Raw genomic sequence first — 23,591 nt, forward strand, 5'->3', positions numbered from 1 at the left:
GCAATTATTAGTAATGTCCTAAAAAATAGAAAAAATATTAATGAGCTGTGTTAGCTCAGTAAGCAAAATAACAAATTAAAATGGGTTTAAGCATGGTGAGATATGCGCAGACTTAAAATACTTGCTGTGGGCCAGCACACTTTGTCTTCATGGCATGCTTTGATTGGTCAGTCTGGGTCACAGCACGCCTCGAGCAGATTTTGGGGAAGATAAGAGAGCCGAGGGCGTTTCCGCTCTTTATCGGCTGAGAGCTCTCATGGCCGCTTCCTCTCTCGCTCCCCTCCAAGCTATCGTCTTCTTCCCCGCTTTCAAACCGCGCTCTCTTCTCCCGTCCTCGAAGAAACCATCACGCCCTCGTAATCGAGCTGCCGGACGACCCCTTTTCTCTCGTCCGATACTCGCGTTGGCCGCAACCATCGAGTCCACCAATGGCGCTGTCTCCGCGCCAGTGGGGAAACCTTTGGAGCCCACGCCGTACGGAAGGCAGTATTTCCCCTTGGCCGCTGTTGTTGGGCAGGTGAAATGCGACTCTTTTCATTTGCTTCCTATCACAATCTCGGTTATGTTTCTGGTCTTGGGAAGTGAGTTTCGGTATTATTTGAGTTTCTTTGGAATGAGTTGTTGGAACTTCTGGTTTTCTTGATTTCTTTTTTCGTTTGTTGAGGGTATGTTTCGGTTTGGTATTTCGGGAATGACCAAAGATACTTCCCTTCTGAATACTGTTCTTTTCTTTTTTTCATATCCTTGTTTAGCATTATCCTATGCTCCATTAATTTAAAGTTTCTGATCTCTAGAAATTTAAATTTGGATTTAGCGATGATAGGTTTAATGTGAGTTATGGTCTTCTTCGTCGGGTGGCAGTGAACTGTTGAAATTTCTGGTTTTCTTTGTCTTTCAGGAATACCCAAAGATGCCTCCTTTGTAAATGTGGCTCCTTTTTCCCTTATCTTTCTTGAATATGGTTCTATTGTAAGTTTATGGTGCTGAGCAGATGTGCTTTTAATGATGTTAGTTTGATGTGGATTGTGGTACTTTTGGATTGTTTTCTCGTTTTCTTGGTTTGATTTCTTCTCTCTCCCTCTCTCTCTCTCTTTCTTTTTTTGTTACAATGCTTATTGTGTGTTTGTGTTTGGTGTTACAATGTTTCTCATAACTCTACCATTTCTTGTCCCCAACTTGGATGGGAAAGGTGGAGGGTGGATATTTGGCTGATAGCCAGTCATACAAACACGCCAAACTATGATGAAATGGATCCATACTTGATATGCATGAAAGTCAGTATGTGTTCCTTTAGTTGGTTTATCGTTGTGCCATTATGGTGGTCTTCTTAATGGTACTCCCATATTGAAGTTCCTATGCACATTACTGTTTCAGTTTTTAGGATGGTTGCTGCATTATTGGAGCTAAGTTGCTATTTGTGCTTGTGCTTGTTCTTCGTGGCATAGGATGCAATAAAAACAGCTTTATTGCTTGGGGCTATTGATTGTAAGATTGGAGGAATTGCCATCTCGGGTAAGCGTGGAACAGCAAAGACAGTGATGGCGCGTGGTTTGCATGCCATGCTTCCACCTATTGAAGTAGTTGATGGTTCAATAGCAAATGCAGATCCCAATTGCCCGGAAGAGTAAGGTCACCAAATGCTTTGTTCTACTTTGTGCTGTAAATGTCTATAAATGCTCTAGCTTAATTCACTATAAGGCCCCATCTAAATTCATTTAGAGCCTCTATCCTGAATCCTACACTGCATGGATCTGAGATTGTCCTACTACTACTGTTCTAAAATCAAATAGTTAACTTTATTTCCCATTAAAACTAGAAGGATATGTGTATGACTCTGAAACTTAGAAGGATGCTCACTCCATTGAACATAATCTTACTATTGATTTTGTTAAGGTGGGTCAACTTGCGATCAGGATGGTTTATTTAATATTCAAAAACACCAATTCATTTCTTATAAGTTTGAACATATTGTGTGTAGTAGATAAATTGAAATTACTTTGTAACATCATCATTCTGATCAAAGTACTGTATTTTGCACTGATGAAACAGCAATCCTTTGTTAATCTTACATCTGTTGGGGTTCAAAGGGTTCTTTTTATTGCAATGTTTTTGTAAGCAGGTATAAGCGTTATATGCAAAAAAAAGACAACAAACTATTTTTCCTCATTTTTTGATGAATCTACTTTGTTATAACTTATGATAGAACTTTTCTAAGCTTTGGTGAATGTCCTTTAATTTGTTTAACGAATATAAAACTCTTTTGTAATAGTTGCTTTTGGTCATCGGTACATATGAATATGTCTAGGATAGCTATTATGATATCATTTGGACCCATGTGGTGGTGTATGCTTAGTCCAATGTTGGTGTGTATTGGGAAGCTCTTGGGTACATAAGTAGGGCAAAGAACCTTGGTTAATAACCTTTTGGGTAGCCCTTTCTGATTGAGGTCCTGGATCGTTACAAATGGTATCGGATCTAACCAGCCATAGCCCATGTGGCTAGGGGACACTGCAGTATGGGCCCTTTTGGAGCTAAACACGAGCCAGTCATGGTGATTGGACCCTTCCTTGGCAAGGACACTAGGCCTTAAACAGGGAGAAGCAATCTATGAGGATTTGCATGGGGCATGTGTTTAGTCCCAATTCCCAAATATGGTGGATATTGGGAGTGTGGGGTCCCTAAGCAAGTCCTATGTCGTTACATATTATTTCAAATTTGTAGTGTTATTTAATTCCCATGTATGCTTGTTTTTAGTCATTCAATATGCTGTAGAAAAGTATATTGAGTTTGATATATTTCATGATTCATCTATTATGCTGTCCTTTAATCTATCAAATTTCTTGCAACTAATGTTTCTTTCAAGTGTTGTGAAACTGTCGGAATTGAATAATGGTAAGTTTTGAGAAGAATGTTGCTTACATTGTTATTGTCTTTTACTCTGCCAAAAGATCCTAATAATTGTAGAGATTTTAGTCAACTAATTCATGCTTTGTTATGCATAGCTTGAAACATTTTCCTACGTTTATTTTCGATTGCCAACTGATTTATAGACATATTTTAGGTGGGAAGACGGTCTAGCTGATCGAGTTGAATATGATGCTGCTGGTAATGTCAAGACAGAGATTGTCAAGACACCTTTTGTGCAGGTATTGTCTGTCACACAAAATTTGACATCATCAATAGTATTTTCCTTACCTCAAGTTTATAATGATGCCAATTATAAAATTGTCACAGGTTCCACTTGGTGTCACGGAAGATAGGCTAATAGGATCTGTTGATATTGAGGAATCTGTGAAATCAGGAACAACTGTATTTCAGCCAGGCCTCCTTGCAGAAGCCCATAGAGGTGTTCTATATGTTGATGAGATAAACCTTTTGGATGAGAGTATTAGCAATCTGCTGCTTAATGTTCTGACTGATGGAGTTAACACTGTGGAAAGAGAAGGAATAAGCTTTCGACATCCATGCAAGCCTCTTCTTATTGCTACCTATAACCCTGAGGAAGGATCTGTACGTGAACACTTACTTGATCGTATTGCAATAAATCTAAGGTACTAAAAACCTCCTTGGGATATTTGCATGCTAAACTTATTGCTGTGTTACAAGTCGTTGGCCTTGATATCTTCAAATTTAGAAGTGCTGTCATATAACTAGTAACTATCTCCCTCACATGATAGGAGAAATACAGTGTCATCATTCTATCTCACATTCTCAAGTTAGCTCTTAGTCTTGACCTTATTAGTCTTCCTCTAAGAGCTCCTTTTCTGCAGTGCAGATCTTCGAATGAGTTGTGATGACCGGGTTGCAGCTGTTGGTATTGCGACACAGTTTCAGGAGTCTAGCAAGGAGGTTTTCAAAATGGTAGAAGAAGAAACTGAATTTGCAAAGACTCAGGTACTATTTGAAATATTTTAGCCAAGGTTGGCTCTTAGATATGATAGATAAGTGAGGATATGATCATATGAAATAACTTTATGAATCATATAATATGACTTGCATAAGAATATGATTTTAAAATCCAAGTTTACTATTAAAGCATTCCATATGTAATCATCATCTCCATCATCATGACGTCACCATCAAAGCATTTTCTCTTCAAATATGGGGTTTGGCTATGGATCAGCATTCTATGTTGGGAAGGTGCCATGGTCTGATTAAGAGGATTCTATAACCGGTTAGCCTGAGATCAACTGTCTAAAAATGTGTGCTGAATGCCTAGGCAAGACATATTCAGGCAAGAGAGTGGCCTACTATGAAACCTATATAGCCAGTTCTTAAGTAAGGATATCTACCATATGGTCACAGTTGAAACTCATGCAATGAAGGAGTGACCCTCTGAACATTCGTCAGACAGCAAATAGACTAGTAAAAACACTAAGATTATAACTTTCTGTACCACTAGTTTCCTAAAGTTGAATTTTGGCTGTTAAACTTTATCCTCTCAGAATTATAGGAGTCATTGCATTTGAACTCTTTAGTATCATTAGTATGATATCAGCCCTAAATATTCTTTCCTCTTGTCATAACATCTCCAGCGACTTGGGCCTAGTGCATAGATTTTTTTTTTTTTTGTAAATTTAATTTAATTCTTGAAACAATATTCAACTACCACAGGCATTCAAATTCTCTGTTAGAAGCAAATCACTGCAAACCACATACAACTAGTTTCAAATGAGTTTGGTTCTAGAGATTAATTTGATTAGATTGAAATTCTTGTCAGTTTGAACAGCATGAGAAATGCATTGAGATTTTGTGGTAATTTGAATAAGAATTGTTGAAGTGCAAAGCATAATCAGATCAGTAAACATTCTGTATATATATATGCGTGTATATGTATGTATGTATGTGTGTGTGTGTGTGTGTATATGTATGTATATGTTATAAATGGATGTGTGTGTGTGTGTGTGTGTTATATGTATGTATGTGTGTCTGAGCTTATTGAGTGTGAGCACCAAAACAGTAAGAATGTTATAAATGGATGATTGTTAAGTAAAATGAGATCAAAATACATAAAAAGGGACAGTGAAAAAGACAAGTAAATGCTAGTAACATTATCAAACAAATTCACGGTATGTTGCATACTGAGAGTTTGCTCATCTAAAGAAGCGCAGGATAATGCAGGATGTTGTGACCAAGTCCGCTATCTAGAGCCCATAAAGTAGATAAGGAAAGAAGAACCGGTGGATAGAGTAGTCCACCATCTAGTCAATTCATGAGTGTAAGGATAATTTGAAAAATTTAAGGAGCAGTTTCACTATATTGAAGTTGGCCAATCCTTGTGATTTTTAACTCTTCTAGTTGCAACCTGGAAGCGAGTCATGGACACCCTGAACAATACTAGTTGGCGCATGCATAAGCAGTAATATCTGTCCTTAATATGGTTTTCAATTAGATTCAATAAAGGGACAAAATATGCTTGGTTGATGGGTTATTCAACTAGATTTACTTTCTGTTTTTAAGACTTCTAAAACAAATCAAAGATGCTTGCAAATAACTGACATAAAGTTTATAGGAAGCCCTATGACTAGACAATATTTTTTTCCTTAAGTCAGGAACGTTCAGCCTCTTCCCTTCTTCCTAATATGATTTCCTCTCTTTTTTCTTTCTCTTCTTAAAACTTCTTCAGTTGTTCTCTTATCTGCTCCAGTATGCTGCAACCTAATATAATAATCTGCTACTTGTTATTTTCTGATCTTATTATAATGTTCTGATGGTTACAACTTACAATATACAGGGAATCTATCTTGTAATAGAAATGCTGCCTCTGTACAGTTAATCTGCCTGCCATGAGAAAGGATGGCAACTAGTGTAGTTGTTTAGGTCTTTATAGGTTGCTACCGAGGATCTGGGCTCGAGGCCTCAACCCCTGCCCTCATCTTGATTTCAGCCAGGATTTCCCTGTTATAATATGGCTGGGATTTCTCTGTCTGCCATGAGATCAAGAAGCAAATTCAAAGTTGATTCTGCTTATCTGTAGAACAGGTAAACAAAAAAAAGGGACTATCAAATGTTGAAGTCAAGGTGTCAAAATTTTTTGCATATTACTGAAGGCCAAGGGTTCAATAATAAGTGTCATTCCAAGCTTGGATGCCAGTCCATGTATAAAATAAGAAGTTCTGAACTTCATGTTCCTTATTGAGATTCTTGCCAATTTTGCCTATATGAGAAGCATAGAGGCCCTATTGGTTATGTAGTTATATGTCTGAACCTTATTTCTAACAGTATACTTGTCATGTCTTACGAGAGAGCATGTATTAGTGACTGACTGCCATATGGGTTTTGATAATGTAATTACCACCATTATGGTCCTGCTAATCAAATAAAAGCTGCAAATAATATGCCATCAGTAACCTAGTTTTCAATTTGATTCCTATACTCTCCTTATTTTCCCTTCTACCTCCATTGATCTTCTTTTTGTATATATTCATATATTTATATTCTTATACAAATCTTGCTGGATATGGATAGAGTCCCATTTGTGATAGATTGTTTCTCTTCTAAAAACTGCTGTCTATTTCTCAAATATCTATGCCAGATCTTGAAAATAACAACAATTATCATTGATTTTCAAAAATGAGCGTAATCCTGCCATCTTCTTTCTTCTATCAAACCTTTGATTGGTATGCTTGAATTTTACTAATGGTTCATCCTTGGTTTTGTGAATTTAATGAACAACCACTAAGCTAGATTTCTCCACTCACAAACTGGTCTTCTAGGCTATGTTAGATGGACTTGTGTATGAGCATCAGGTGCATGTATGAGTATAATGCTGATCGAAGGGTTAAAGCATGTCAATGATAGCCACTATGGTACAATATGCCTCTTGGTGCCAGCACCACAAAATGAGGTGCCAGCACCACAAAAATGAGGTGCCAGTACTAGAATCTTACCAGCATGACTGACAAAGACCAGTTCATAATGGTGCTTACATGATAGATCCTTGGTTGAAATGATCTGTTAAGGAACTTTTCTTGCAGACCAACATTTAAGGGTCAAATGCATGCCATACCTATTTCTAAGTATCAAATGCTGGGATTTGGAGGGAGCCAAAGGGTCCAGGTATAGCTTCTAGGTTCCATTTCTCAGTAACTCGGCACTAGTTCTTCTAGGGTTAATGTCTCTTTGATAGAGCTAGTCATAGAAAATCTGCTCAATCCTCTTATAGAGCCTTTGTGATTTAGGGTTGTGTTTTGTAGCTGCTTCATATACTGGAAAAAGATGTGTGATGATTTGAATATCTTAACAATTCTAATTATACCTAAGTTCTGCATTGCATGTTGCATCTGTGATGAGTCCACCTGACATGTTGACCATAGGACACTAATTTAATTCCACCTATTTCACTCGTGCTATACTCGATGCTCTTTGGCTAAAAGCTGCATTGATCAATTACTGAAGCTTTGCACATGGGCCAAGCATTGATTTATTGCTTGTATAATAAGTTTTTGTAGTTGTTTTAGTACAATGCTTGCGTTAACATGTAAATTAAGTTAAAAAACTATGCTCTCATATTCTACTTGGGTTATTTCAATGGAGTAAATAATTTACTCAGGCATTGAAGGGCTGAACTTCACAATCTTTGGCAATGCAGATCATTTTGGCAAGAGAGTATCTCAAAGACATAACCATCAGCAGAGAGCAACTGAACTACCTAGTCATGGAATCACTACGAGGTGGTTGTCAGGTTCATACATGGAACTCTTAATTTAGCACTGAATGTTATTTTCAGTACCACATGCTGCCTTTTGTTGGCCCATGTATTCTTATCGATTAGATCCTTATATCTCAGTGACTCATTTCTAGTTTTTATACATGTGTATGCACATGCATATGTATTCTTAAGTGAAGCTAAAAAAAATCTCTCTTCTTGGATACATCTGTATTTAAATGGCTTTTTTGTTCATCACCAAGATTTTCTTTGCGTGGTGATATCTTCTTTAAATGATGCCAATATGTCATAGACTCCTACGACCATGAAGTATGTTTCTTTAAGCATTGCAAGGAGCCATAGGTGCAGGTTGTTGGGCACATGCCCAGTAATGAAAGTTGTTTTTTCCCCTTCAATATGGTGTATACACAATAATATTTTGCATTCAAACCAAGATAATTTTCTTTGTTATGAAAGTTGTTTTTTCCCTTCAATATGGTGTATACACAATAATATTTTGCACTCAAATCAAGATAATTTTCTTTGTTGATACTTTTGTTTACAAACTTCTTATGCTCTTCATTGGACATATTTTGCATTAGTTACGACTTACAACATTTCTTCATTCTAGTCAATTTTGGCTATGAATATGCATATGGCTTGACTCTTCCTACTACTGGAGTATTTGTTCTTCTGAATAATCGTACATGCTCGAATCTTGTAGAACAGCATAAACTTGTAAATTTTTGTGCTTATTTCATAAGATACAAATTACAAAATATATGCTTCTGCAAAATGTATGTAGTTAGTTCTTCCCTATAAAAAATGGTGACTATCTGCAGGGACATAGAGCTGAGTTATACGCTGCTCGAGTGGCAAAATGCCTAGCTGCTTTGGAGGGACGTGAAAAAGTCAATGTGGATGACCTTAAGAAAGCAGTTAAGTATCTTTCTGGTATTCATTATTACAAAATTAATGTTGAAACTTGAAAGATATATCCATTTGTCATATAATTGTTTTTCATAATACCACATTTATAGAAGTGATAGAGAGCTTCAAGTAGAAATGATTCACCTACATCCAGGTCTTGTTGTTATATGAAGCATGACCGACTTTGATTTGTTCTCCTTTGCGTCAAGGGATTATGGACAAGCATACCCTTTCACATTCTTGATTCCTTTATTGTCAAAATTGGTAAACAACAACAATCATTTTATATCTTGCATGCAAAAGCTATTATGATTCAATTGTACTGGCAGCCATGTCAGGCCACTAATAAATGCATCACCTTCCATTGATACTTTCTAGCATGTTTCTCATGATTATCTGCATAACTTTGATCCTAAAAAGATGCATTGCTTTAGAGTAAATACCATATATACAGATTTAGATATATTGCAAGATAAATTATGTTCTGTTCATACAATAAACATAGTCAATAAAATTTCCAGTAATGTTACTTATATTAAATTTATATATCTTAACGAGCTTAAGCTTTAATGTTGCAATGCTTCAGAGTAGGACATTATGTCTACTCTATAACGGTGGATGATGTCAATCCCTTTTGTTATTTCTAATTATAGGAAGGGGATACTTTGCTGGTGTAGCGGCAGATTTGATGCTGATGCACATTTTCATGAGCTTTCTCACATTTGTTTTCTTCTTGTTGAAAGGGAGCTGATCATAAGAATTACATATTTTTTGTTCAGAAACAACCTATTAAAGTATCATGGAAAGCTTAAAGCAGTAAAAAAGGTGGGATAATCAAAAGTAGAACTGGTAAGGTGCTCACTTCAGGAACTTGCTATAAAGTGTAGTATAGATTCTCTATCCTGTCTAAAAGGTCTCTCAAGTATTTTGACTGCATTTCTTTAGGTAGAAGAAAGATGGGTAATATTCTTAATAGCTTATATATGCGAATTCTGTAGAACATTTTTTATGACTGAAAATTTTCTGTTTTGCTGTGATTTCTCCATGGGATTCTGTCCCAAAGTGTCTGACCATAATTTGTGCCTTACAGATGAATTTAGTTTACCATATCAAACAATGATACCTTTCCACTTTGTCTTGACTATTTTCATGTCTAGTGATATTAGGCATCACCAAATATAGAAAATGAAGTACTTGTTAAGGCAGCAGCCTAGATCAAAGTATCAAATCTTGTGGGACGGGCTGTCCCATCTTGTCTTGAGACTTGTGATGGAGAATGTCCCAAGATGTCCTGATCGGAATGTTGGGATAATGGCGGGATGATCCTGTCCTGACACATGAGATGGTACCCCATCCCGGTGACTCGTGGGACGTCTTGAAGAACCTGAATCCTTAGCCCAAAGTATGTAAATATGCGTGGAATGCAATCACTATCGTCATAAGTATTGGCAAGAAAGAACAAGTGAGTGAATTAAGCACATAGTACATACACTCTAAGTACTGGAACCTTGGAGTCTTGGACAATGCTCCATAGCTGCAATGATGATCTCCTTATTTGCCAACTGCCTTGTACTGTTCCTTGGAAGGCATCTCTCTACGAATCTGGCAGCAATTCTAAGGGTTAATAAAAGATGGAAAATAACCTTGAAGCATTATTTAGCTTTGATGGACCATCTCTTGGTCCTTTAAGCTGACCCCATATACATGGAATAAGCAGGGTTATCAGCTTCTCCTTGACACAATTTTAATTTGGATTAGAGCTTGTTCACAAATGTTTAGATTTGGATGGACTCATAAAATTGTAGATGGGGACAGATGGTTCATTTCATGGGTTAGATTTTGGATTATAAGATTCCTTCAATTTCTTAAAAAAAAATAAAGATAATAAAATAAAAATTGAAGCATGGTTGGTTGTAAGTTAGATGACAAAATACAAAATATTTATCTCATAAAACATAATAAATTGAGTCTCTACTACCATATGTCCATTTATAGCATGTCCAATAGAACATGAAGTCATGTCTAGTAGTTCAATATTTTGTATACTAGCATGCCTGTCTTTGTGATATCTAAACATCACAGAAATGGTATGATTGATCGAGCTCATTAAGAAATAAAGGTGAACTATATTTCCAGTGACTTCAATATTTAGAATCTCCTCCTTTTCCCTCTGACCAGAAGAAAATAAATTTTCTTCCTCACGTTATAGTCAAACTTTATAAGGTATCATAAGTATGAGAATTATGCTCCTATAAATTTGCATGAAAACATGGTCTTAGCTTTTAGGTTGCCAGACTCCTGGCTTTCTTCTTTTCTTTATTCTTAGAATTTAAATCCCAAACAGGATTGACACTCTTATGGCATTCTAAATGTCAAATGAATCATAAAATATTGGATTGTTCCAACATGATCTAATATGTGAACAAACCACTTGGATTGCGTGATCTAAAGGATCATAAATCAATTATATGGATCTTGATCTGAGTATACCATTCGATCCTTATTCAGGGATGAGGTCCCGACTGTTTAGGCTTCTTTCAATCATGTTATTGTTTGTAGATCATGAGATCCTGAAAATAAAATTGTTTAGATACAGAAACCTTTTTTTATTTTTCAGTTGCAGATAAGGATGGCATCAGATATTATAAGCGAAGGCCTTATTTGCCATAGATATTGTACAAAAATGTCAATTGACAGCATGCTGTGATCATATCTGAGTGTTCTAGGGAAAAAGTGGTTGATAAAGATATGAAATCTGCTTATTTTTCCTTTGCAGATAATGATGGCATTAGATATTATAAGCAAAGGCCCTATTTGCCATAGATATTGTACAAAAGTGTCAACTGGCAGCATGCTGTGATCATATCTGAGTGTTCTAGGGAAAAATTGGTTGATAAAGATATTAAATCTGCTTTAGATTAGATGATTTAGTGTGGATGCATTGTCAACTTTCTTATGGTAATTCTGAGCAGTCCCCAGTATCCATCACTTCATTTTGCTTCAAGAAGTGTGATTCATAGGGTTTTGAGTCCTGAGATTACTCTAAAATAATAGTCTCATTTGCATCTAAGAACATCATTTTGGTACTCAAATGATTGGTTCTTTGGTTTATTTCCTAAACTATTACAGATTTATGTATAATTTAAGTTGCTGGTCTTTGGACCACCAATTTAAATGTGTTTTTGATCGGTACTTTACTCTTGACAAGGTAGCATCATAAATTTTCAATGATAAGATTACATGCTTACCTTTTGCAGGTAGAGCTAGTTATTTTACCCCGGTCGACTGTCAATGAAAACCCACAAGAACAGAAAAATCAGCCACCTCCACCACCACCGCCGCCTCCACAGAGTCAAGACTCTGCAGAGGATCAAAATGAGGAAGAAGATCAAGAGGTGTATAAAACACTTTAAACATCTAATTATGTTTTAAAATCTTTCTGGTTTGTTGAGTAGTGATATCTTCTTGCCATCCTGTCAGTCTTATCACATGCATGTGCCTGTCCAAGGTATTAGAAATTTGAAACTAGAAAACTTAAAAGCTTTCCCTTTGTGAACAGGAGGACAATGACCAAGAAAATGAGCAACAGGAGCAGCAAATACCTGATGAGTTTATCTTTGATGCTGAAGGGGGGATATTAGATGAGAAGCTCCTATTCTTTGCACAACAAGCACAGAGACGGCGGGGAAAAGCTGGGCGAGCCAAGAATGTTATATTCTCAGAGGATAGAGGCAGATATATAAAGTCCATGCTTCCAAAGGTTTCTCTATTTCTGCTGTAGAGCTAAACTAATGGCTATTAAATTCCCTTTTCTACATCTTGGGTAGTTGATTTTTTTTATTTCCTGTTGGCTGTCCCTATGGAAGTTGTTACTGTTAGGTCTAATGTGTTGTGAAGATTCTATCATGTACAGTATAATCATTTTTTCCATCTTTTGTTGAATATAAGAAGCTGTAATTAGCTGATATGTTTGCTTGCTTTTGTCTAGAGATTCAAATATTTGCTTTGCTGAATTCTCCATAACATGTTGCATTGGTTGTTAAATAGGTTCTAACACAGTAAAATGGTAAAAACTTATGCAGGGTCCTGTAAAGAGACTGGCTGTTGATGCAACACTAAGAGCAGCTGCTCCATATCAAAAACTGCGAAGGGAGAAAGACATTAACAAGACGAAAAAAGTTTTTGTAGAGAAAACTGATATGAGAGCAAAAAGAATGGCCCGGAAAGCAGGTGCCCTGGTATGTTAATATGGATTAGATTAACTTCTACCATTTTCTTTCTGTTCCTGCTTCACTTTGTAATTGATGAATTATCTTGAAAATCATATTAAGAACTATTGGTCCTTTTTGATTGTGGACAGATTAATTTGGGCAGAACATTTGCTGGTCGGTCTTATTTACAGTTTTCTTGTGAAAATTTTTCTACATGAAAAAAATATGAGCAGCACTGTGATGTGAAACTATCAGACTTTATTTTGCAGTCTTCTGTAACAATTGAGATTTGTTTAACAATGTCTATTTCTGACAGGTAATTTTTGTAGTTGATGCTAGTGGAAGCATGGCATTGAACCGTATGCAGAACGCCAAAGGTGCAGCACTGCAACTACTAGCAGAAAGCTATACAAGTAGAGATCAGGTTGGAACATTGGTTTTATTTAGATCTTGCTTGTCTAAATTATTTTCTGACAATAGACACTGATGCACAATAAATTGAAAACTCCACAAATCATGAAACAAGTTAGAATACTTAAGAAAAATTATTGCATTCTCTGAACATCAACTGATCATAGAATGAGAAGAAAAGCCACACATGGTCTTTCTTCTGTCCTAATGCAAAACAAGTGATAAAAGGGTCCCAGATTCCCACATCTTTTCATTTCAAAAACAAGGAATACAAAGGAAGGCCCAAAGATAACATAAACCAATGAAAATTTATCTACCTCGTACCAAACCCACTATTTTGTCATTATATGATCTAATATTTGAAGTTTATCTGACAAATTCCATCATATAAGTGACAAGTTGCTAATAAAATCCTTTTTCTTTTCTGGATAAACAAAAAAAATCCTTGCAAATGTATGAATCATGGGCACATATAAGGAATATGGATATGAGTGTGTATGCCAATATTGCAGATGTAAAATGGGGTATGAATGAATGGTAATGAACTATAATTTAGACATACACGTTAAAAAATCCATAAAATATAATGTGAAGCTGATCTGGGCTTGAGTCAGTGGTTTGTGAGCCTGATAACCCAGTGCAGCATAGTCTGATAGTTGTATAATATTTATATGATATTAGGTATACACATCAGATATATGGTATAGATACAACACTAGAAAAACTTGCCCTTTTTTTTTAAGCCATAATGAGTCATTGTTCCTTGAAGCACTCATCGATCTCATCAAATCATGAATGAAAGGGATGAAGGGAGTTATCTATTATTTGTTAACTTGGACCAGCCAAATTTTACCCCAAGCACAATTTTAAGTCTTTGGGCTGAGCTTGGGCTGGGTGTCTACCGCTGCAGGCTAAATCCAAGCAAGAACACCCATGCACAATATTATTCCTAGTGGTCATAAGCTAATGAATACTGTCTTAGTCTATTCTTCTTGCTTATTGTTGGCCTTCAACGAACCATATCACAATCAGTAGGGCATTTTGATTTTTGACCCTTGCATCACCTACAAGCTATCAAATCCTTATCCTCTGAATTGTCCAGAATGATTTGGCTTGTCTTTTCGAGTTTTACCCAGTACTCTAGGACATTTCTTCTCATATTCTAATATTTATAGAAAATATATCTTTGTGAAATTTCAATTTTATCGGGCCCCTTCATGTACTTGTTTGTGATTCTCTGATGAGGCTGTCATTTAATGCGGTAATCTTTTTCTCGAACCCAGTACCTTTCCTTTAAGTCGTATAGTTTCTGATTGTGCTTTCAGCCCTTTAAGTGAATTCCTGTTGCCATCTTTCCATCTGCTGCTTGCCTGATGTTCATTACTTTGCCTGTTTAGTTTATATTAGTTGTTGTTTTCATTGAGCACTTTTGGGATTTGAGCCATTAAAAGCTAATACCTCATCCATTTCAAAATCTAGAATACCACACATTGATGGCCTTGCTTCATGCAACCTTCATATTTTAGCTTTTAAAATTACAATGGAGACAGTGCTCAAGATCCTCATCATCTGACTACTCTCTGCTTTGCACTCATATTCTTTGGATCTACCTGAACATAGGTGTGGATTATGTATAATGTCGTATGGAAATTTCTCCTGCATAAGATTAAGTATTGATAAATAAAAGTCAACTTGATCATGTGGAATTACATTAGATAAATTTAGTTAAAGCCAACTTCTAGCAACTGTTTATTACCTTTTGGCACATAACTTCCCTGCCTTAGATGCTTCAATACTCTAAAAACTGATCTAAATTATGACATACACATTCAATATATAACACTGGGATTGCAAGAAATTCTAAAACTAAAGCAATAAGTGTTATACTATATTGTTGGTTGGGATTCTGTTTGCCTATTACTGTTTAAATTTGCTCATATTGTAACTTGATATTTTGGGGAAAAAGGTTTGATGTTTAGCCATTTTTTGGAATAGCTTTACGACCTTGTCACTTTGAATTGTAGATCTGATGGTTCCCTATTTCATTTTGTTGTTTCTATTTTATAAGTCTAACCTTGCTTAATGATCCTAGCTGTTGGATGTAATCACTTCATGTTTTGTTCTACTTTTCTAATTGTACAACAGAACAGCTTTTGTTAGATAATTGGGCCATCCCAGCAGGGAAGATCAAACCAGAAATGTGTTTTTGCTGCATGATATATTGATCAAGCTGGGCTAATTTCCATGCCCCAACAACACCCTCCCCCCCACCAAAAAAAAAAAAAAAGAAAAAAAACATGTATGAAATTCAGCTCTATCCTAATTCTTTTATATAACTTATTATTGCTTTCTGTCAGGTATCTATCATTCCTTTTCGTGGAGATTATGCAGAAGTTCTCTTACCTCCGTCAAGGTCAATAGCAATGGCCAGGAAACGCCTTGAGAGGCTCCCATGTGGTGGTGGTTCTCCCTTAGCACATGGCCTTAGCACGGTATACCAATAAATGATTCTTTAATTTCTTCTATGACCACTTTTATGTTACTCAAGTTACATTGGTCGATTTTGTGTTTTCTCTATAAGGCTGTTAGAGTTGGACTAAATGCTGAAAAGAGTGGGGATGTTGGACGTGTTATGATTGTTGCCATTACTGATGGAAGGGCTAATGTATCACTGAAAAGATCCACTGACCCTGAAGCTGCAACTTCAGCTGATGCTCATAAACCTTCTGCTCAAGAATTAAAGGTAGTATCATAACTTAGATGGTAATACAGAGATTAAATAACAAATGATCAATCCTTTTTTTTGTTAAAGTTAAATATTTTGACTTTATGACTAGTTATTTATTTCAGGTAAGAACATGAAAAAAATTGATTTTCACTATTCATGTCATTTTTAAAATTGTTAAGAAGCTTCTGGAATCATATTATGCAATGTTCAAAACAAGATTTTAAATTCTGTAGGATGGGATGCCCTACTGTCTCATCCTATCCTGGTAGTAATCCCGATCATGCATTTCGGTAGATGTCCTCTATCTCTTCCCTTTCTTCTTTCCTTTCTTCTTTATTTTTTTTTCTTTCTTTCTTTCCGTCTTTTCTTTCTTTTCTTTTACCTTCTTTTCTTTCCTTTTCTTTCTCTCTTCCTATCTTTTTTTAATTTTTCTTCTTTCTTTTTTTTACCTTTTCTTTTCTTCACCTTTCCTTCCTTTCATTCTTTTCTCTTTCTTCTTCACTCCTTGCATGGATAGGTTTCGGAGTCCCAAACCTATCCTGATCCCATTTTTTCACATGAATGGGATGGGATGGCCAGGACGCGCTCCATTTTGCTAGGATGTAAAACCTTGGTTTAGAGTTTCCCATATTTTACTTTTTTAAGCTTGCAAAATTTCATAGTTATACATAGCAAGAAAATAACTGGATTAGTTGCTATGTGACAGCAGTTTCCTATCTATGCCCGTAAAACATTTTGAAATATAGTTAAGCATTAGTTGGATATATTTCAAAAATATGCGTTCCAAATCATAGCATTAGTCAGGTAGCAAATGGGTTCAGACTCAAGTAACTGTGAGTTAATTCTAGACCCTTTTGCAAATTTGTCTGGAACCCTTCATTTCTATCCCTCCTGGAGAAGATCCTGCTTTCAATCTTGGGAAATGTTTCCTAAGTACTCTATATGGGATCTCTAACTAGTGGTGCCCCACAGTTTGTCTCAGAGCTAAAAAAAGTTATTTTCAGTACCATTCTAAAAATCATTTCCTTTGTAAAGAGTATATCTTATTTTAGCTCTAATATGGTATCCATGTCATAGTGGTCTTTTTCAAGGCTTGTTGCCATTGCTCGTGATTCTTATTTTTTTATTTTTAAAGAATAAAGTCAGATAAACCAAGGCAACAATATGTTTGGTGCTATTGTTTCTATTTTCTATTTTCAGAAATTATTTTTATTATTTTAGAAAAATTGAAGGAAAAAATTTTTACTTTCACTATTTTCAAAAACAAGAAACTCATGTCTTTTACCATCAAAACTGACACCACCTCCACTGTTCTTGTCATCTCCACCACCACGCTCTTCATCCTCATCGTCGCTGCAGTCATTTTCACTAATACTATCATCATTGGCACTGTTGTCGTCGTCATTTCTATGGCCACCATCATCCCCATCATCATCTCCACTACCATTGTTGTGGCCGCCACCACTGCTGCCACCCCACCATCTTTAACAGCACCATCGCCACTACAACTTTTGTTACTACCACCATCATCGCTATTACCACCACATTGTTGATGCCTTGGCCACCACTATCATCTATGCCATATTTCTAGCACCATCTCGTTGCCATCATCACCACCACCCACCGTAGTCTCCACTGTCTTCACCACCACTACCAATGCCTCAGCCAACATTATCATGTTTATGTTTTCAAAAAATAATTGACCATACCAAACATATTTATTTTATTTTTAACTTTCTATTTTTTTTCATTTCTAAAAATATGAAAATGATGTCGGACGACACCTCAATCTTTTTTAGTTCTTCTATTTGATCATTCCTTCTATTTGATTTCACGACAGGGTTCTTCTTAGATTATGCCAATGTAAATAGATTATAGTTTGTCTTAACTTTACCAATACAAACTCAAAGGAGGGTTACATCACAAAAGAAATTGTAAAATACTAGCCTTCAACTTGTGTAGATCCTTCTAATAGAGCAGCATAATCATTTTTATCCCACCTCTCTTGTTTGAAATAGTAAAAGAAAAAAAAATAAAAAAATACATAAAATTATCCAAGAAAACCTAAAGCAAAGGCTTTAAGTTCTGAAAAGAGTCATGTTATGCCGACTAAATAGTGCTTGTATGCATGGATCCATGCAATCTTAGGCACCCTTCATGATGTGAGAAACAAGGGAAGATTCTGACCTTAAAGAAGTATGTAAATCCTAACTTCACGCAAGCCCTTCCACATTTGCATTTTTTTTTTTTGTGCAAAAACTACTGCTGCAATCGATATCCTTCCATCTCTCTCCTCCATATGCATGCACGTCTCTCTCTCTCTCTCTCTCTTGCCCCCCCCCTCCTTTCTTGAGGTCCCTATTCGTGGATTCCCATCACTAGTTGCTTCAAAACTTCGACTTATATATAAAAATGCTATTTGAATCTCATCATGCTTTCTTATTGCATAATATATATAAATATGCATCGTTAATGGATGTTATATATGCTTTCTTATTACATGATGAATTAAATTTCTTGCAAAATAGATGATTCTAGAATGATTATTTCCTTTCATGTGATCTTTCCCTTTACCATCATTTTGAAATTCTTCTTAGCTTATCCAGTGATATAAAGGAAGGAGTTAGGGTCTTTAATGACAATTTCTCAGTGATTTTTTCTGATGCAAACACAAAGGGAGATACATGACGAAATGAAGCAAACAACACTAGGTCTCATTATAAGTTAGTCCCTATAAAAAATCACCACTATCCTAAGGGATACATTACAAACTAAAGCAAAGATCACTATATCTCACCATATGTGAATCCCTGAAAATGTCACTGCTATCCTTAATGGTACATCACAAACTAAGCGATGAACACTAGATCTCACTATTTTTGAATCTCCATAAAAAGAGTTCCCCTGTCTTTTTTCTCCACTGCTCTTATTGCAGACACTAAGAGGAAAAAAGAGTCATTCATAGAACCGTAAATTTAGCATGTGCATCTACTTCTACGATTCTATGCATTTTGATACTTGGGTAAACCCCATCAAAGACATGATACATCAATTATATCATGATCAATATGTGCTTGCACTTAGAAGTTCGGTCTTTTATGTGAATTTGTGTTGTTCATTCAAACTTTTCGTATGTAAGCAATTATACATGTCTTTACACAAGTCTCTGGATGTGTATGTTGCTGAAGCCCTTTTGAGAAATTCAGAAATTTGTGTTTCTTTTCCATCCTCCACATATTATTGTTCCTCCAGGATGAGATTCTAGATGTAGCTGGAAAAATATACAAAGCAGGGATGTCGCTTCTAGTTATTGATACTGAAAACAAGTTTGTATCTACTGGATTTGCCAAGGAGATCGCACGGATTGCCCAAGGTATGTTATGCAAAGTATATATTGGTGTTGAGATGGCTTTTCTATCACTAATCTTCCTTTTTGTGGCAGGGAAATATTATTACTTACCAAATGCTTCTGATGCGGTTATCTCTGGAACAACAAAGGAAGCATTGTCAGCCTTGAAAAGTTCATGAGTGCTTCATGATTGCCAATGTGTCAAAATGTTTCCATTTGCGTTGTTATATTCTATCTGATTATTTCAGTTGTAAGAGAAATTTTTTGGTAGAATGCCTAGAGAAAGCATTTTTGAATGTCAGCTCAGATCATCAGTTGGTTTCCGGTTATTTCATGGCCAGGATCATGAACCAAGCTGTCTTCATTGGAGAATGAATGTGAACTTTTTTGTGTTAGCTTCAAGTGGGACGATGCCATGCTAGTTCCACATTTCAGTATATTTCAGGCACTTGGAAAGAATGTTTAGGTACATGAAGAAACACTTGGAAATATGTATACGCAACTTACATTAATGTTCAACTGACAGAATGGAGTGGTGACTGGAAAAGCATTATCTAGGATAGTAAGTTGAGCTATGGAATCTGTTTTTAATATGCAGAATGAAATTTCTCCAAGAAACAACCTCGCTTATTTTCTACACTAATGTGGGAATGAAGCCTGAGAATGATACTATCAAAATTAAATTTGTTGAATAGCAGATAAGTACAAAGTTTCGGAGCAAAAGGGTATGGTCTGGTATCTATTGAGAAAATCAAGTTTGTATCTGATTGACAGCATTTTTTGCTTGTCAGCATTTATTTTAGGTTACATTGAAGTACCAAGCTTTATAAATTTCAGTAGAAACCATAGGTGAACATCAATGCCCCTTTATGTGCCCTGACCATGTTGTCCCACAAAATTTGGGTGGGATTGAAAGGATCTCTTCGCGAGAAGCTAGCATGCCACGATTTAGGCTTGTTAGGTTTCTGCAAGATGTTAACCAAAACATAACTACAATCTACATAAATTTAGGTACATTTTTTATTTGAGGAGGGAGGTACATATTCTTTTTTAAGTAGATAGAATTATTTGATCCTTTCCATATGATTTTTGATCAGACTATCAAAAACATTAGGCTAGCCTAACCTTTTTGCTGGATATCTCAATCCTATATTTCTCCTGCTATATTCTGTCCAGTTTCCAAAAAGGGATGCTTGGCTGAATTACTGTAATTTATTCAGATTTATTCACAAATAGGGTGTAAATGGATTCAGGTAGCAGGTGAGCTTTTGGACAGCAATTGAAAATTTACAAGCTATCTTGATACACTTTTCAGACTTTTCTTGAACCATTTGTTGCATCAAAATACTGCCTCAACTCTGAAACAGGAAAAAATAATTATGGAAAAAAATATAAAAGCTTATATTTCTTGGAGCAAGTGGTGAGTGTGAACACCTTACATTTCATTTGATGGGGAAAAACATGAAAAAACAGAAACCAGAAAGGGGGAAAAAACGAAAAAGAGGCAGGAAGTCCCACCTAGGATTTATTATGCCTTTCTTATATTACTATTAGAGAATTATTTGATTGTTGTACCTAGATGCAGCGAAACCATGATATTATTGGTCAGATTTTTGAATATAATTTTGTGCATAGCAATGATAATTTTTGAAAAATTGAACTACAGAGTTGTTACAAAATTCTTTGATTAAAAATCAGTATTATGTGTTGATCTACCATGCATGAAAATAGAATTTGAAAATATGGATCCAGCACAAACAAATTTTAGGTTCAAGCGTTTAATAAATTTGGTCAGCCTTCAAAAAAATACGTTTGTCAATCAGAGTTTGAGACAACAGTTGTTCTACCTTTGTTTATTCTTAAAGTAGAGCTTTGCATCTTTGTCCTTTTGGTTGATTTTCAGTTGCTGGAGTTTTGTAATTAGCACCAAAAACAAGCTTCATCGGAGGAGTTAAACTCTAATTGTATATTCTTTTACTCTTATTTCATAATAAAATTTCTAAATGGCTATCCACCTCCATATAAAAAAAATAGAGAAAAAAACTCCAAAAAACTCTGATTGTATATTCATTCATTTGCACAGGTTTTAAAGCAACTGTGAACAATTTAGATATTTATTTGCATGCATAGATCATAAAGCAACCATGAATGATCTAGTACTCCTAGGTAGATCTCAAAGCAACTTTGGATTATCCAAGTACTCATCTATTTGCATAGATCTTAGAGCAATAGTAGATGATCTTGATATTCATCTATTTCTACAGATCTCAAGTAGCCATGGATGATTCAGAAATTCATCCGTCTATATAGATATTAAAGCAACTATTGGTGATCCAAATATTCATCCACTTGCATAGATCTCAAAGCAACCATGACGAGGATCATCCATCCACCTGCATAGATCTCAAAGCAACATATGGACTATCTAGATTATTAACTTGTCTGCAAAATCTCGAAGGAATTGCATTGATGATCTAGATTATTCATCCTTCCACATAGATTTCAAAATAGTAGATGATTAGGATTATTCATCCATCTACATAGATCTTAATGCAACCATGGATGATCCAGACGTATATCCACCAGTACAGATCTCAAAACAACCACGTATGATTCAGATATTCATTTATATGCATAGAGCCTAAAGCAACAATAATAATTCATATATTCCTCTATCTATATAGATCTCAAAGCAACCATGGACAACCCAAATGTTCATCCAGCTCAAAGCAACTATGGATGATCCATATATTTATCAACTATAGATGATCCAGATATTTATCCACCAACATAGTTCTCGAAGTAACCATAGATGATCCAAATATTCAGTTGCATGCATAGATCTTAAAGCAATCATGAATGATCTAGATATTTCTTGGCCTGTACAGATCCCAAAGCAACTATGGATGATCCAAACATTCATCTATCTGTACAGATCTCAAAGCAACCATGGATGATCCAAATACTCACCTGCCCATAGAGATCTTAAAGCAACTATGCATGATCCTAATATTCATCCACCTGCACAAATTTAAAAGCAACCATTAATGATTTAGATATTCATCAACATGCACAGATCTCAAAGCAATCATGGATGATGCTGATGATCCTCTATCTGTATAGATCTCAAAGCAACCATGATAAGGATCATCAATCCACCTGCATAAATCTCAAAGTGATAAATAGAAGATCTAGATTATTATTCTGATTGTGCAATCTCAATGTGACCACATTGATGATCTAGATTATTCATCCTTCTGCATAAGTGTCAAGGCAATTACTAGATGATCAAGATTATTCATCTAGCTATACAGATCTCAAAGCAATTAGTAGATGATCAAGATTATTCATCTATTTACATAGATCTTGAATTAACTATAAAAAATTAGATTTTCACAATCTGCATAAATCTCAAAGCAACCACCTATGATTCAGATATACATCTACGTGCATAGATCTTAAGCTAACCATCAATAATTCATATATTCCTTTGCCTGCCCAACTCTCAAAGCAATCATGGACAATCCAAAGATTATCTATTTGTATAGATCTTAAAGCAACTGTTGATGATTCAGATATTCATCCATTTGTACAGATCTCAAAGCAACTACAATGATCTAGATATTCATCTACATTCATAGATCCTAAAGCAAATATGAATGATCCAATACTCCACCTGGACAGATCTAAAAGCAACATGGATCATCCAAATATTCATCTATTTGCACATATCTCAAAGCATCAGTAGATGATGTACAGATCTAGAGCAACTATAGATGATCTAGATATTCATCCACTTGTATAGATTTTAAAGCAACCATTGATGATCCAAATATTCATTCACTTGCTTCAATCTTAAAGCAACAATAAATAATCTAGGTGTTCATATATTTGCATATATCTCAAAGCACCCAAGACAAGGATCATCCATCCACCTCACAGATCTTAGAGCAACTGGTGGACTATCTAGATTATTAATCTAGTTGCAAAATCTCAAAGCAATCACATTAATGATCTAGATAATTCATCCTTCCACATAAATCTCAAAGCAGTTAGTAGATGATCGGGATTATTCATCCATCTACATAGATCTTAATGCAACCACGGATGATTCAAATACACATCCACTTGCACAGGTCTCAAAACAACCACCTATGATCTAGATATTCATCTACATGCATAAATCCTAAAGCAACAAAAATAATTCACATATTCCTCTTCTTGTACAGATCTCAAAGCAATCATGGACGACCTAAATATTCATCTATTTGCATAGAGCTCAAAGCAATCATAGATGATCTAGATATTCATCCA

The 23,591-nt window shown here is 35.6% G+C and overlaps 1 protein-coding gene across 2 annotated transcripts; it reads left to right on the forward strand.

Moving 5' to 3' along the window:
* Positions 1 to 222: 222 nt before the first annotated feature.
* LOC105045579 (magnesium-chelatase subunit ChlD, chloroplastic) lies at positions 223 to 19,672 on the forward strand. 2 transcript variants are annotated; one of them, XM_073258144.1, is made up of 16 exons: positions 399 to 517; positions 1,190 to 1,333; positions 1,446 to 1,624; positions 3,062 to 3,146; positions 3,235 to 3,551; positions 3,771 to 3,894; positions 7,592 to 7,684; positions 8,491 to 8,586; positions 11,836 to 11,973; positions 12,138 to 12,338; positions 12,661 to 12,816; positions 13,106 to 13,213; positions 15,558 to 15,692; positions 15,782 to 15,943; positions 19,181 to 19,301; positions 19,371 to 19,672. In XM_073258144.1, exons 2-16 carry the CDS (start codon positions 1,316 to 1,318, stop codon positions 19,454 to 19,456), a joined length of 2,019 nt encoding a protein of 672 aa, XP_073114245.1. In that variant the 5' UTR covers positions 399 to 517; positions 1,190 to 1,315; the 3' UTR covers positions 19,457 to 19,672. The 2 variants fall into 2 exon arrangements, with proteins under 2 accessions (XP_010922222.1, XP_073114245.1); XM_010923920.4 differs by lacking the exon at positions 1,190 to 1,333 and having other exon boundaries at positions 223 to 517.
* The last annotated feature ends 3,919 nt before the right edge of the window (positions 19,673 to 23,591 follow it).

This window comes from Elaeis guineensis, chromosome 5 (assembly GCF_000442705.2).
Source record: "Elaeis guineensis isolate ETL-2024a chromosome 5, EG11, whole genome shotgun sequence".
NCBI lineage: Eukaryota > Viridiplantae > Streptophyta > Magnoliopsida > Arecales > Arecaceae > Elaeis > Elaeis guineensis.

What these genes read in the sequence shown, in the direction of transcription:
- LOC105045579 (XM_010923920.4), top strand. Translation starts at nt 257, where the DNA reads ATGGCCGCTTCCTCTCTCGCTCCCCTCCAAGCTATCGTCTTCTTCCCC. An exon ending in GATCCCAATTGCCCGGAAGA is followed by an intron (nt 1,625 to 3,061) that starts GTAAGGTCACCA and finishes GACATATTTTAG; the next exon opens with GTGGGAAGACGGTCTAGCTG. An exon ending in CCCGGAAAGCAGGTGCCCTG is followed by an intron (nt 12,817 to 13,105) that starts GTATGTTAATAT and finishes TATTTCTGACAG; the next exon opens with GTAATTTTTGTAGTTGATGC.